The 16337-nt window shown below is 43.9% G+C and overlaps 1 protein-coding gene across 2 annotated transcripts in view; it reads left to right on the top strand.

The window, feature by feature from the left end:
• GALNT14 (polypeptide N-acetylgalactosaminyltransferase 14) overlaps window positions 1–16337 on the top strand; it is a 136192-nt gene that overhangs the window by 73360 nt on the left and 46495 nt on the right. For both annotated transcript variants that reach the window (XM_026094732.2, XM_064509923.1), the window contains one exon: window positions 12048–12146. In XM_026094732.2, coding sequence (XP_025950517.1) covers window positions 12048–12146 — 99 coding nt within the window. The remainder of the gene's footprint in view (window positions 1–12047; window positions 12147–16337) is intronic.

Below are 16337 nucleotides of genomic sequence, written 5' to 3'. Positions count from 1 at the left end.
CCTCAAAAGTGCGCAATGAGTCTGCCAGCAAGTTTCAAAGGCACTGACATTTTCTGAAGATGCCCCAGACAGCAATTTTAGATCTGTAGTGGCGAGGGCCTAATTTAAATAAAAGAGCCTTTTATTTAAGGCTCTGTGGAAGGGCAGTGGAACGCTTTGCTAAACTGCAGATTGTGCTCATATTGTTCATTCATCTGTTCAACTGGAAATGGATGCGCCGGTAACGACCCGAGTCTTGGCCATGGCCCTCTGGACAGGTATGTTAACACCTGTCAATTCGGGTAGCTCCCTCAATGCTGTTCACAAAACCTGTGATCAGGATCAGCCCACTGGGAGAGCAAGCATGTTTGCCATTGAGGTTACCCTGAAGCACGTAACCTTTCACTGTTCGAGACGTCCCAGACAGGCAAAAAACAGCAGGTCTCCGTTTTGAATTCCAAGTGCGTCCTTTCTTGCAATAGGAAGACAGGATCCTTTTTTGAGATAAGAGAAGACATTGTTTGTCTGGGTGCCCTTCACTGAGAGCAAGTGAGCAGTGCAGCGCAGCATCTAGCTAAACCGTACTGGCGCCGTCTGGCTATTTCAGAGAATGGGTATTGCTTTATCACTAAGTGCTTTAGCATTCCTGGGGTGCCATTGATCATTCTTTGTTAGAATTATCCTGTGCCTTTGACTGCTATAATGTATTGATTACTTGTCTTACAGTTATTACATGCCATCGATTACTTTGATAACTTGCTTCAAGTAATTCTGATGGCATAAAGTTGTTTGAGTTTTGTGCTTATCTCGGTGTTTCTATTGACCGAATATATTTGCCTAGACTGAAATTGAACTTGAGTATTAGTAAGCAATGGAACTAATTCTCCAAGGGTCACTATTATTGACAATTAAGGCCATGAGACAGTTTCTTCCATCAAACTCTTATTTGTTGTTTAGCTACGCAGCACCTTCAAGTGCCTGTACTCCATCAACTGTAGAAAAAGGATGATGACAGGCAATATTTTGGGTCCCTTTGGTCAGATCTTTGCTGTAAGCACTGCAGATCCCTGCTAGCTTAAGTGGTTTTGAGTTGTCATGGAATGGAGGTGTGTTTGTATTACTTCAGTTGTGACTAAGGAGGTGATGTGGGAATGAAGACTTTCTCTAGTTTCATTTGCCATGTGGTGTCAGAGAGCTCTGGTTAGAAATCATTCTCCATAATGAATCTTTGCATAAATGCTTATGACCTTATTAAATGGAGTTTGAGGTTGTCCTAGCTTCTAAAAATCTTAATAAAGGATTGGTGGCTTTCCAGGAAGGGGACAAGTGGTAAGTTTTTGCTTTTACTTTCTCTAGATGAAAACCCTTGCTGTCAGTTCTGGTCTTACAGTAAAATTGACTTGAGAAATTTGGCTGCTGTTTAAAATTCTACTGAAAATAAAAGAGAGCTTTTGTTTTTGGTTTTTGGCTTTTTCTTTTGTTGGTTCCTTTCTTCTTTTGCCCCAATTCTGAAAAAAGAAGGGTGGGGGGGGGGATCAAGAAGCAAGACAGACCCTGAATCTGTGTGGAGGGCCCTAGACGTCTGAATTATTCATGAGCTGCTTTGAAAATCAAGACACACAATCTGGTTTAACTTGTTTTAAATGCAGCCATGCTATTCTCTCTTTCCTTTTTAATAAGTTCTTTTTTTCTCTTCCCCTTTTCCAAAGACAAAAATCCAGTGAATTTTTAATGAATTATAAATGTATGATCTTGTCAGTTTTGAGGTTGACAGGCAGCAGCACATCATGTGCACAGAAGGTTATTTTTTCCTTCCTGCATTTCCCCCTTTTCTTCAAATTTAGCTGTTTGATTAATTTTTTAGATAACTATCTTGCAGAGAAAAAGGAGGAAAGAAAGATAGACTGAAAGAAGCAGTGCGTTAGAGGAAATACTAATTGTGCACTGGCTAAATATAGCACTATTTCAATTTCCAGAAGTGGTGTAGAAAAAATTTCCTTCTGGGTCAACCCACAATTGAAAAATAAACCCAAAATTCTCATTTCAAGGCCCCTGCCCTTCTGGGCAGGGTAACGGATGGTTGGCTGGGCAGCTCCGGTCTTCTGCTGGTCCTGTAGCTGCTAGACTTTAAGCAGGCATTAGCTGTCACCGTCATACACATATGGTAGCACACCTGCCTCAGAGAATTGCTGAGACTGAGAAGACCTCTTTCTTCCTCTAGTCCATCTAGAGGGTTACTCTCTTTTGCCCATTTTCTAGTATTTTTATGCCAGCTCATGCTGGGGAGGGGAGATGTGGGGACTTCCACATATATCCTGTGGGATATACAGCCCAACCAGTTTGGCACCCTGGCAGTGTTTTCCTGATCTTCGTTCTTCTTAGTTTTGTCCAATTACATCTCGCTAAAGCCTGCTAAATAATTGTTGTCACTCTGATGTCAACAAGCTTTGAATATTCGTTGCTGGTTATGATGTGCCTTCCCACCCTTACTCAAGGCTCCAGCACCCCCACAGTCATCCACTAGACTAGCTATGGAGATTTATCTCTTTGAGTCATCCCTGTTTCTCCCAGAAACAGCAGTTTCTGATGCTGTTGTATGATGCCCTTTGGATTTCTCAGCCCTTTTTTGGGAATGCAAGCCTCAGAGTGGTGTGTGACAGTCCGGCACAGAGAAATATCACCAACCATCTCAAGGATATCTTTCACCTTGGCAAGCCAAAATTATGCTGGCATTCCCTGCAATCACGTGGTATGGCCAGCTGATGTCTGATTCATCATCCATTCTTGTTTTCTTTCAGCATGGCTGCTTTCTTAGAGTCCTCTGTGTTTCAGCTGATTTTTTTTCAGTGCCTCTTCACTCTAGGCCTTTTGCTATTTTCTGATCCTCCCTTCAATGCGCAGCTTCCCTCAGTCTAGTATGACCCCTGGCAGTTGGCACCAACTTGCCTTCAGTCATGACTGGTCTGAGGTGGATTTGGATGAGTAGTATAAAAGCAAAAGGCTCTGTGTCCTAGTGGCAATCCCCTCAACCACTGTTCTTTGTATTATACCGTGAAGTTCGTGTGTGTGCTCTGGTCAGTGACATTCACACTCAACTTCTGGTGCGTCATGATGGAGCAGTCAGTATTAAAGCTTTTGACATTATGGCAGAAACTTCAGAGTTTCTAAGCGGGTCTTCGTATCCTCATTCAGCAGCCCCAAAAGGAGGAAAATGAATCAAGACTGACCTGAGAGACGGTGCTGTGTGCTTGCAGATCTGTGTTACACAGGCCTGCTCTGATAGGCCTGATGAAGGCTAGCCTGCCCAAAACCTGACCTTGAGCACAGCACTTGCAAACAGCCAGCTCACTGTCAACAGCCAACCTGCTGCATGACCCAAGGTGCCAATCAGTGCATATGCTGTGTGTTGACACTGGAGACTTCCAGCCAGACAGAGCCTGGCCTTGCAGTGACACCGGATAAGCAACCTGTGAATGAGGAGAGATAGAATGATTGTCACTGCCTCTCTGCTCTCAGTTATGCTCCCTGGCCATGCTGTGACTGTGGACACCTCTTGCATATGCAGAAGTCCATGGGAGTTATGTTGCATGTAATATCCCTGCTGTTTTTTCTCTCTTGTATCCTTGTATCTGTTCTCTCCCTTCTTTCTTTGACAGTTACTGCTACAGACAGGGATTTCAGAGGGTTGTAGCTGCCTGAATTTGTCTGACTTTGAGATCTTGGATCTGAATTAGTAGATTAATTTTATGGTTTGGCATGGCTTTGACTTCATTTTCTGGGGCAAGACTTGGTTATCCAACAAGCACATAGTGTTATTCTCCTGCACAGAGCAGGTGCTGTGTTTTCCATGTTGATTTCCAGGTTTCTTGTGAGACTTTCTTTATGTCAGGCCACGAACAGCCTTCTCGTTAGTAGTCTCACTATTAATCTTCCTGAATGATGGGTGCAAAATGTACCCGTAGAAGGAGATGATGATGCTGGCATATCTTGGGATGATAAAGTAGAATTTTGAAGTTGTCTCAAAGCTGGATGACAAAATACTGTCAGAGAGCATGCAGGAAGGAAAGCTTGGGGAGAGCCAGGAACAGAGGATGGTGACGGGGTAGTTAAGTGTTATGAAGAAAGCCATGCAGACATCTTCGTATGTACCCATATTGTGTGCAAATAATGAATTGTATTATCACATTTATACTGTCTAATGGAAAATTCAAGAGACGCTTTTCATGTTACAGTCAATATGTCAGATACATTTCTTGAGGGTGTGAAGTGATGATTTTTTGGAAGGTGCTCTTCAGTTGGACACAAGTCACTAGGCTTGGTGCATGGATAACTGGAAAAATGCAAGGAGCCTCATTACCCGGCGGTCAGAGGAGTTAATGCATGGTCCTGTCTGGCAGTAAACTCTGTGAATGCACTGCCTTTCATATGAGTTGGCAAATGTATGTCTAGATATATCTAAATCCTGAAATGGCCAGGGCTCTGAATATTTACAGTATTTTTGTGGAAGTTACCTGCAATTTTGCCTGAGCTGGAAGGCAGGGTTGAGCAAAACACTGGGAAATGGTTTCCCATTGGCTAAGGGCTATCCTAACACAATCCTAACAGGTTGTCCTGAGAGGTGTTACAAACCTGCCTGCGTGTCCTCCCATCCCTGCGGACTTGCGAATGTTAGGCAAGTTCAGTACTGGCTGGGGCTCTAATCCCTTGCTTGTCACAGCTGACTGTTTGCTTTGCTACAATGAGTCGTCATCCCCTTCCCTAGGGCGGTAATTTTCATTTTTCCTTTAAGGGAGTCATTTTTCACACCTAGTTGTTTGTCAAGACTCTCTCCTTCTATTTTCTCTAGGGTCATGCAGAGAAGAATTACAGTGAATACACTAAGGACACCCTGGTACAATAGTTAGGTGAAACCACTTAGTCTGGAGAGGGCTGATTTAGTTTTCATGACATTAAAAAAAGAAAAAAACCAAAAACAAACAAAACCCCCAAACTCTCCTTGTCTCTCTTTCCTGAATTCCTACCCATTTCCAGAACCAGCCTGGCTACCATCTGTTTAATAAGGTGCTGACAATGTGTTTGGTCTTTCTCTTCCCCTTTAGCTGCTGCTCTGTGTCTCTGATTAGACTGATTAGATGTTGGATGCAGAACAGGAGGGCCTGTGGGTGACAGCGAAGTTTCTGGTGAAGTGGTGGTTGACTGGCTGAATCCCTTCAGGGGCATGCACCAGGCGGGCAAGGTTGGGGGAGGGGGTGTTGTGTGTTTTTTGTTGTTGTTTGTTTGTTTGTTTTTTGTTTTTTTTTCCTCCCCAGTATGGATGTGAGTTGGGAGCTTTGAGTATTAACTCTTCTTTGAAGTTGCTGCAGAGTTTTGTGTAACTCAGTTCAGTTTTTCTTTGAGCTAAAAGTAGTTTATATGTGTTACCCCTTTCTCCTCCAAGTATTTTTTCTGCTTCTGGTGGAGCGTCCGAGTCTGTAACATGCAGCTCATGGGATTTACACTGCTGTGTGACCCTTGTTACATCTTTGCTCAAGAGAGGTATCCAGCTCTGAGAAGTAGCCAGACCTTGAGGAAAGTCCTCTGAAGCCCAGCCCTGAAATGTTTGTAGGTTTGTCCATTGGTGATGGAAAAGCTGTGATATGAATGTGCACTATTTCTGATGGCAGGTATCTGCCCTCTGGGGTGATGTGAGAGGGACAAGTGTGGCTGAAGGGTGGACACAAACCCAAATATTCTGGTTTAGATGCACAGTGACTAGAGCGTTCTCCCCCACATGTTTCTAAGTAAAAGAGAGAAGAGAGGAACTAGCAGGGAGTTGAAAGAAGGTGTAACTCCATCTGACGAGGCTGACTGTTCAAAATAAATGTGCAGAGTGTGCTTTGCAAGTCACTAGCTTTGTGAGGGAGAGTTCGGACTTCATGGAAAATGTTAAAAATTCAAAGCAGAGCTGCTGCCAAGTGATCGCTGTTGAAGCAGAAAATAATGAGCAGAAGCCTGGCAAGGGAGGGTTGGGGAGAGGGATGAGGATAATCTTTTAAAGAAAGTTAACAAGACACAGGAGAGTGAGAATGAGAGGTGAGTTTCAGTGTTTCTCTATAAATGCACAGAGGCATGGAAAACAGTGCAGCTCTCTGGGTAAATGGAGATGGGAATAGCAGATGTTGGGGGGAAAAAACGTGCTCATTCCGAGTCCAGAAGTGGACCAGAAGAGGCGGAGGAACAGGATTTGTCTCTGTTGTCGTTGTTAGTCTTTACCACTGTGCTATTCAGTGGTGTTTCTAAGATCAGGTTTTTGTGTGTTAAGGGGTGTTAGGAATAAAGCCTGCTATTTTAAATGTAAAACCAGTTGAAATGGCCTGGGAATCCATGTTTGTTGCCTCCATCAGAAGAACCTCTAGGGGTGCAAGGGTGGCTGCATGAGGAGGTGACGGGGGCATGTTACCCAGTCTCTGTCCAGTAGCATGAGGGTTGCAAAGCACCAAGAATACGTCCTCAGAGTGGCAGACTTCTGAGGTGTAAAAGGCCCTAGATTTAGATCAGATTTAGAACTGTCCAAGATTTAGGACTTTGCAAGAGGCCGTTGTGATGCTTGCTCTTGATGTAGCAGTCTTTTTATGGAGAAAACTGTTGAGGGTGTCTGGGTCCCAAATTGCTTCTCTGCTGTATTAGAAGGTCCAAGGCCTATTTATGTACCTACTGTTGTTCTTGGCTGGCTTTCAAAACACGAGCCCCACAGGGCTCACAACTATTTAAATACTGCCCTATTTCCATACACCAGACAGAAGAAAACACAGAAGAGAGAGATGATTATTAAACTTAATAGTGCTGGAAGACTTACCACGTGCATGTGAAGCCCTCACACAATCATTGCATAGGACAGAGAGGATCCCCTGCATCGTATGATGAGTGCGAGACTCTGTCTGCTCCCTCTCTCTTCAAATGGGTGCACCATAATTTATTCCTGAGCTATTAATGGCACATTGAGAATATGCAAATGAAATGTGCTGCTCATTCCACCCTGAAGGAAGTAAGTAATCCTAGCCAGTTTAGGCTGAGATTGTCAAGGGGTGATTCCTAAGGTGTCTGCAGCAGGAGTTGAGGGCTCAACTCCCACCAAATCCTTAAGGAAAACCAAGGGTCTCTAATTCCTGAGGAGCATGAGTTCCCAAGCTGTGGGACTCAGGTGCCTGTGGTAGGAACTAATTGCAAAGAATGAAATGGTTACATAGGGTTTTTTGCCTGGGGTTCTTGGATATTCAGACTAGAGCTTTGAATGGGGTCTACCACTCAGCAGTGAGGGGAGTGGGAGTGTGTTTGTGGGTGGGGGAGAAGAGTGCAGTCATCAATCCGAGCCTTTCTTTGCAGGCTGAGATACCATTTGTCCCACATGGTTTTTCTCACGGGCTAGCTTAGTACAAGCCAGAATGTCTGTTTCATAAACATCCTCTTGATTTTAGAAGTGTTTGGAAATGGGACAGAAGGTAACCTACAGCAGAAAAGTGAAACTTCCTTTTAAATGAAACTTTGACTTCTTGAGTTCTGGGAGGGAAAACTAACCGTCTCTCTGGCTGAATAGTCTCTCGGGTTTTAGGGCAGGCTAGCCTCGCCTCTGTCTTCTCATGGGTCCCCAGCTGCTTGGAGCTGGCTGAGCAGCCCACGTTTCCAGGCGGTTCAGCCTGGCATAGTGTTCAGACTAGCACTTGTTTTTTCTAATATTACTCCCTAGTCCTGTTACAACATTTCAAAGCATGCAGCTTTAGATGACTTCAGCCGTTGAGCTTCAACATACTGCAAGTATAAGCCACGCACTTATTCTCTCTCTCTCTCTCTTTTTTTTTTTTGAAAGCATAATCTAAAAACCAATCCTCAACCTCTTATTGGTTTTCTGAAAATACTGTGGGTTTCTTTTTTTTTTCCTTGTTGGCAATTGGGTGACCTATGAAATACCATAAGCAGCACAAAACATTTATCCAGTGACAGCCTGAGGTAGCTCAGGCAGCTCTTAGTGGGTTTATTTTCATTATTACAGCAATTTTAGGGCTGCATGCTGCAATTTTCACTTGCAGTGAGGTATTAAATTGAAATTACCCCAGATGTAATTGTCACACAGAATAATTCTGGACATGCTGAATTTAATGCTTTTCCAAGCTGTGGTTTTTATTACCCAAGCAAGTGCCAAAAAACACTTGTAGTCAACAACTTAAACTGAAATCTGCCTTCTCAGAAGCCAGGATATTTAGCTGCAGTTACATTGGCGGGGGGGGGCGCTGGGGAGGGGGAGAACAAAAGGAACCAGCTGGGGGAAACTCAACAGTTTTTTTTTCCACTCCTCCTTTCACGAACTTCCTCATGCACTTAGCAGGCTTCTCCTCTTGGCCATAGTTTGGGAAGCTCCTAATGGATCAGCCTATGTGTAAAAATCCCATACGCGACAGTATCAAGCATCACACATCCTGCTCCCCAAGTGCCTGAAACAAACCTCACCTCAGGGACAGACTTTCAAAGGACAGTTTGTTCAGCTGCCTTGGAAATATCTCTTCAGGTGCAGCACCTCACCCTCAGAGGTGCCTCTCTCCCTCTGGAGAGGGGAACCCATCTGGCAGTCTCAGCCTTAGCTGGGGTTACTTTGACTAGGGTTTGGAGAGATGACTCCCACCTGTGGTGTAGTTATGCACACAAATGTGAAGTGAGGTTGTGAGTGCTGTTGCATCCAAGCAGGAGCACTCCTTTCCCACTCAGTAGCTGCAGCACTGTGATCAATCCCATCTTCGAGATGTTACAGGCCTCATTACCCAGAAGTCAGGGGTAAGTCGCAAAGCCAGTGACCAAGCTTTGGAGGTGTTTGCATATGACACTTTAGTGTTTCTTGAATCCACGTTTTCTAATTAGACTGATCCAGGGCATACTCTGCTGCTGCTGCTGCTGCAACAACTGGAGTTTTAAAGATGAGTTATTGTCCAACACAGGGAGTCTTCATTGCATCACCAGCAGGCTCAGCCAGTGTGCAATATCCCTGACACTCCCACTTGGGGGTACTACATCATGCATACATTGTGGCATTGCTTATTAGCTATTGTAATAACATAAATGAAGTATTGAAGACTTAGTATTTTCCACTGTTTTTCATTCTTTTGCCAAAAATAGCTTCCCTTGTTTGCTACACAGAACCCCTCTTGATGCCATGCTTAAAGTGGGTGGAAGGACACACATCTGGGAACAGTTAGGAGATAATTGTATATAAATAGCACAGAGAGAGCAATCATAGTCCATCATTGCTGCTCTGCAAAGCAAGCAAGAGCTGAGCCTGTGCACAGCAAACAACACACAACAGCAGTAGTTTGTTTCTCATGCAATCAAACTGGGAAAGTTCAATTTAAGTGCATTACTGAATGATGCAAGCAGCCAAAGTGACCCGGACTGGTAGCTTAGGGCATAACCTGATGCTGTTTGGTAATTCAGAAACTCTCTGCCTTTTAGCATCCCTGGAAGGTAACTTTGATGAATGAGGGTATTACCACATGGGCCAATGTCATCAAATTTTCTTCTGCATGCTGACTGGTCATGCACCTTTGGGGTCCCTTGAGGGTGTACCTAGAATTAGAATTGGTTGAATAATGAATTTTTTGCATTGGTGACTATGCTAAAAGATGAGGATGGCAATGGGAAATTTGGTTTGGTCAAGCAGAGACAGGATTTGGGAAAGGTTTTGAGTGAAACAATGAAAGAAAACAGCGTGTAATTTAGTATGAGCTTGCAAATATTCTCTTTTACCTAAGATGTCATCTTTTTCTTATTTCTGGAATAATTTAACCCACTGTGTACTCTTTTTACCTTTTAATTTAGGTCACCGTGAACAAACAGAAAAGCAATTTCAAATGAAAAGATGAAAAACTTCCATGAAAAAAAAAAACTCAAACATTTTGGCATTTCTGAGTGCAACATTCTCTGCTGATAATATCAAACAGCAATATTTGGCTACTTCTATTTCCTTTCTCCTCCCTCTACCCCACTCAATTTTCTTGTCAGTTCTTGTCTTAGCCTTGCAGATACTGTGGTCTAGAGTTTGGGGGAATGGATTTATGGTTTGTTGAAAAAGTAATTGCCCAGTTCCATTTCCTGCTTCATTTGAGCAATGTGTTGGAAGCATTTGGGCAATCGGAGAAGTGTGTGCAAGTGGCATGTGGGCAGGAACGAGTACAATCGCTGTGATACAGTGCTCATTGGGCTGGGTGTTGTATGTACTCCTGACACTGGGGTGTCATCTTAAAGTTATCACAGGGCCTGAAAGGGACCTAGAAAGAACAGTAAAGATGGAAGAGGTGTATGCAGATTTCCTGAGCAGCTGTATGATAGCATTGCTCTTAGAAAACCGTGAATTTCATCAGCTAAAAGTCAAAGGAATTAAAACAGCTATGAAGACTTAACCTGAGAAGGAGGGCAGTAGGGGGATGTGGTTACAGCCGTTGCCTTCATCTTCCGAGGAATGTTTTGAAAACTGTTGAATCCCCTTTTTTCCCCTTCTGTCCCTGTAGTCAGGCTATGTCATGAAAGCAGAATGAATAAGGAAACAATCAATTCACAATCACTTACCCAGTGGCCAAGCTATAGAAATGGTTGCTTTAGAAAGTCGGAGAAAGAAAGCTGAAAGTTGGGATTGAATAGCTCCTTTTACATCTGCTAGTAACCCATGTAGACAAGAAAGTCCTCCCAGGATGGGTCTCTTGGCGGCACACACCTTCCTTTGGCAGCCCCTTTCAAGACCTGCTCCCACAGTGCCTCTATGCTTTCTCCTTCTCTCAACTCTAACCCTAAGATTATACTTTCAACTTACTTACAGCTATAAGAACCTTGGCTATGCATCTTTTGCTCAAAGGTCCCATTTCTTATCTCATTTATGCTCGTGTCAGTGCGGAGTACCTTTACTGAAGGAAATGGTTCCCTAACTGGTTTAAAGCTGATCAGAATTAGCTCTCAAGTTTCCAAGGCACAATAGGCAATATAACATGTCAAAAGAGCCTTTTAAATGCTATACATCTTGTTTGAGATCAATTACTTTTCAGTGTTTTTATAGAAACCCTTTGATGGGAGGAAAGGGAGAATCTTGGGTATCTGAGTACAAAGCTCTTGCAGGCTTTGTGGGGTTCTAGTGGTGTATATGCTTCATAGTGTGGGGTGAAGAGAAGGCGATTACCCCAGGGTGGACTTGAGAACTTTGTTCAGTCCATCATTTTTACAAATTGGCAAAACACCTCCTCACCTTCTGTTTTTTACAGTTTTTAACATAAAATCCTGAGGGGTTAAGGAGCAGAAACAGTGTAGTATGAATTGTTTGTTATATTATGGTAGTACCCAGGATCCCTGGTGCTTTGACAACGGGTTCCCATTGTGCCGCGAGCTGTGTAAACATTAATGAAAGGGAGATGCTGCTTCGAAGAGACTTTAGTTTGAACAGATGAAATACAGCGTAGTGGAGAAATAGGCACAGAGGGTGAGCTGACTTGCCTGTGGTCACGCCAGGGTCAGTCATAGAGTCAGGAGAAGAGGGCAAGTTTGTTGACACCTGGGCCAGAAAATCACAGCCCATTGGACTCTTTGCTCCTCTAAAGAGGAGCTGTAGTTTCCGTAATTCTAAGTGTACAACATCTAACAGTGGAAGGGAACCACCTGTTTGTAAGTTGGATCATGTCACCACATGGTATTGGTGACAACCATTTGCTAGTGGATGATGGTGAGGGAAGGCCTTTCTCTTCCCACTTCCTGTGGATGTGGGAAGCCAATGACTCCAACAGAGTGTGCTGATTGGGAAGCTAATGTGGTTAAAGAAAAGGATTGCAAGAGGGCACCTACGTTCCCTTCTCTTCCTAATAATGACAGTTAAGCTCTTTCTCTGCTTTAATCCTCAGTGACTTACTCTTGGGTTTCTGGCCTCCATCAGAAAGGATTCATGCAGGAGAAACTCGCCCTTAATAGTGGCTGGAGGACCACCTACCTCTAATGCTTTTGTTAATGAAATGAGATCCCACTTTTAATTTCAGCACTTGAATGACCTTTTCATCTTTCTCCCTCCTCAGGTGTATGACTTTGCACTATCGTCCAGATCTCCCGCCAACCAGTGTCATCATTACCTTCCACAATGAGGCCAGGTCTACCTTGCTAAGAACGATTCGAAGGTAAGAGGTTTCAGTTCTTTGGAATATATTTGTAAAAGTGTTGGGTTTTTTTTTTTTTTTGTTCTCTTTTCTCCTTTCTCCTTTCTTGAAGGGTGAATGGGCTAGAGATTTTCACCAATAAAAGTAGAATCTCTATACACTCACCACAGTGAAATGACTGGGCCTAACAGCTATGGTCTCAAACGATTACCAAGTGAAACTAGCAAGAAAACAAGTGTGTGAGAGGTAGTATTTTACAGTGAAATGGTCAGGAAAGTGCATAAGTGTGCTCTCTATGCAGGGTCTAGTACTGGACACTCTTGAGGGAAAGATGTAAGATTAGACAGAGTCTGGGATAACGCTTTTTAAATTCAGCTGGGTATCAGAGCTCAGCTGTATTCTGTCCCAGTTGTCTAGGGACAGCTATTATTCTGCAGATATCTGCTGTAGTATTGCTATTTGAGCTTTTCCAGTGACCCATCAAATGCCAGCAAAGCTTGATAATTGAGAGCTCTGGTGCACATGCAAACTAGATTTTCAAGGACAGTTTCTATGGTCTTCTGGATGCACTGTGGAGAGCTCTGGGCACGTGGCCATTCTTTCATTTGTTGGTTTGTTCTTGGCTATGTTTTGCCATAGTAGATACAGCAAATGCTTCCTTTTCACTGCAGGTTTTTTTTTTAAATCAGCGTTTAATCCCAGTATGTGCCTTGACTCTACAAACTCTCTTGTGGAAAGATTTCATAAGGTGTATCCTCCACACCTTTAGGGAGGTCTGTCTGTCTTGGTTGGTGGGACACCGCTTAGCGAGCTTGGATTAGCTCCATTATGTGTCAGTATTAACTGCTTTGCAGGTGTGTTTCATGCCCATGTAGTTGAGACTTTGCTAGCAGTAAGTCAGGCAATAGGCTCCAAGATCCTGTACATGCCCATGGCCAGCTTTTATTTGCCCTTCAGGAAGAAAAAGAGCTAGCTTCGATGCAGGAGCAGTCCAGCCACAGGAACACACTGGGGCCACCTTTGCTTGCCTGAAGGACAGCGAGGCCCTCAATCCTGCTGCTGCTTGTTGTATTGGTTCTGGGTGCTTGTTGCCAAGCAGGATTTTGGTTGCATGATATGGACAAATCTCTGTAGGGAGGGGGACATGTGCAGGCACCTCTTCTCAAGCTGTCTGATTAGATGAGGAAAACCAGTACAATCTTGCTGAAAATCCCTCAGCTGTGTTGATGTAGGACCAGTTGCAGCCCAGGTGCACCCTGCTGAAAACCTAGTCAGTTAAACCACGGCTTCTCCAGGGGATCCTTGCCATTGTCAGTCCTGATCAGATGGGATTGCTGCCTGGGGGTAGAGTTATTTTTGCTCGTGAGGACTTCATCTGTGCCCCATTCTCTTTGTGACCTCAATGGACTCTTTTTTGAGAACAGCATCCTCTCACAGGTGAATTTTTTCATTGCTACAAGTGAGTTTGACAGTCCTGAAATTGAATTCTTGCTTTGCTTTATGGTTTCACACCCAATCCGATCTCCTTCACTTCTTACTTTATAATCTATCCTTGCTTTCTCTGTTTAGTGTGTGTGGATTTCAGACATGCATAGCGCTGACATTTTATGTTTTGTACCATCTCCTTGATCCTGAACCTTCTGTTATATTTACAATACCTTGGGTGAGTTTACCATCCTCCAAAATCCATTGTAACGGAGATCCGAAGGTGAAGCCGAGCACAGTCCTCCTGAGACACGGAATGTTTATAACATATGTAAGGTGCAATGATGGGCTTTAATTTCTTCTCTTCTCCATAACTGAGTATCTGACTGGCCTGGCAGACACGGTCGTGAGTGGTGTTGCCACATGAGAGATGCTAGACTCATGACGTGCCTGTTATGCCTAGATCCCCCATGTCTGGCTTCATTAGGTGTGATCAGTCCACAGTTAGAAATATAGATAGCTAGAATTTTTCCTTCTCCCTCTGGGATATTGTCCTCTGAAGTTCTTGATTTCTACATGGAAAGTGTCTTCCTTTCTTGTTCCTTGTGTTTGTTTGACTTGATTAGGTGGCTTTGCTGACTTTCTTACCCTGTTGCCTGTGATTTCACTCACAGCTTCTGTCCTGCATGCTGCTCCTCCCCACTCACAGGCCCCTGTTGATTCCAGCTCTTGTGTTTTGTCTGTGGGATGGTATTCCCCAGTGGTGGGTCCCAGTGAGAGCTCTGTTTCTCAGAGGACGATTTTAAAATGGTGCCAGACGCTAGAGGATGCTCCAGAGCCAACATTGCAAAGTGTGGCTTGGACTGGGCTACAGGCTGGACAAACCCGGGCAGTGAGGACATGGTACAAGACTGAGAAGAAAGCTTCAGTCCTTGTCTCCCTTGCCACTCACTTACTTGGGTGAGATCCTAAGCTCTCCTGAACTAACCACTAGGAAATGGCCCTCCTTTTTGTGTTCCCTGTAGTTTAGAGAAGGCCTCCTGGCATCAGGATTCTCCTTTTTCTTCCTTTTGAATGCAGCACTTGCAGGTTTGCTTTTGATCTGACTGTCTGGCTCAGGCTTCGGTCCTAAGGGTACCAGCCTTTGGCGGCCAGCGGTGCTGGTGACGTGGTTCCTGCCTTGCCCCTCCCTGGCCCTTACTGTGCACACACTGCCATTTCCCTGACTGTTTTTGGACTCAGCTTGGAGCCCATCTGCCTCTTCAGATTTTGTAGGTTAATTTGCTGTGCCTTCTGACTCATCTGCCTTTTTTTTCTTTTCCCTCACTCAGCAAATGCTTAGTTTAATTAGATCTTCCAGGTATCTCTGTCCCATGGTAGCTTTAACAACATAGATCATTTTCCATGTGCCAGCCAAAATAAACCCTGTCTTTCTGACACTGCTTTCTGCTTTTTGGAAGGCATGTTGAACATAGCAATGATGAAAATGGCCACCTGTTCTACCCTGTTTTCATCAGTACATCTCCGTGTGCAGAAAGCAGTGCGTTCTTGGTTTCAGTATAACCCAGGTCACAGATGGACAGACTGAGAAACAGAGGTGAAATGACTTGTCTGTGATTGGCAGAGAATTTTGGGTTACAAATCCAGTTTCCTGAGTTCCATCTTAATTAAGTTTTCCAATCCTCCTGCAAAGTGAATGTTGTCTATTAACCTCCATTATAAGAACCAGAAAACAGGGAAAAAATTGCTTGGCTTGCCCAAACCCATGGGGAGGCAGAGCACTAGTCCCCCAAGGGGAACACTTCTCACATAGCAACTGCATCACCATCCAACTGTTCATCTTCTACCTTCCATGGACTACTTTTTGTGGGCATTTGCCCCTAGCTAAGGGCAGATGTGATATAGCTTTAGGTTGCCTGACAGTAGCAATAATCTTGAGCATCCTTTGAAGTACTCTTCACACAGATTAGTGGGTGTAGTAAACATGAAGGGATGACAGAGGGAAATGCAAGTGAAGGCACACTCTAGAACGGAAAGGACAGAAGCTGGTCCATGTCATGTTGTCCCAACTGGGCAAATCAGCTCTTGGAGGATGAACCGCATATGTGATGAGCAGGAGATGTTAATATTCCTATATCTTTCTATAGGCACTTGAAAGCTTTGCAAGATTTTGCCTGAGTACTTTAATTTTCACTGAGTGCTAAGGCTGAGCTGTATTGCAGATTCAGTATGTTGCATTTAGCTCTTGGTGTGGATGCAAGTGTTGTGGCCCATAAAGTAGAGATGCCAACACGTGGCTTGTGCTGTTGGCCTGTGCAGCACCCGTTACGCAAGTCACATTGTGAATGTTTGTGATGGTTCATTTATGAACAATTTGCATCATCAGAACTACTGAGAAAAGCTAGTGGACTGTGTTGAATAATGAATTAATTAAAAAGTTTCATGATCTTTTCTCTGACCATTTGCCAGCTGGAAGAAAAGGGGGGAGGGGAGCTAAATTAATTGAATGCCTAAATCTCTGCAAATGATGTAGTCAGCATTTATAAATGTCTATGTAACTATGTGAATAAGTGAAAGTGCCCAGGTAGTAGGGGCTGGGTGTCATGAAAAAGAGAAATAGAGAGGGGGAGCAGAGGCCAGAAAGGAGGAGAGGGTGAATGGAAAAGTGGCTTTTGAGAAAATTTTTACTGCACTGGCAGTTAAGAGACTGTCATTGGATTCTTGTTTATGCCATCTGCTTTTGGAATGACCTCGGGCAAGTTTCTTATCTCACTGTGGTTTGGTTTC

This window comes from Dromaius novaehollandiae, chromosome 3 (genome assembly GCF_036370855.1).
Source record: "Dromaius novaehollandiae isolate bDroNov1 chromosome 3, bDroNov1.hap1, whole genome shotgun sequence".
In the NCBI taxonomy this organism is placed as follows: domain Eukaryota; kingdom Metazoa; phylum Chordata; class Aves; order Casuariiformes; family Dromaiidae; genus Dromaius; species Dromaius novaehollandiae.
The sequence above is the reverse complement of the archived record's forward strand: the minus strand, read 5'-3'. Positions and strand labels throughout refer to the sequence as shown.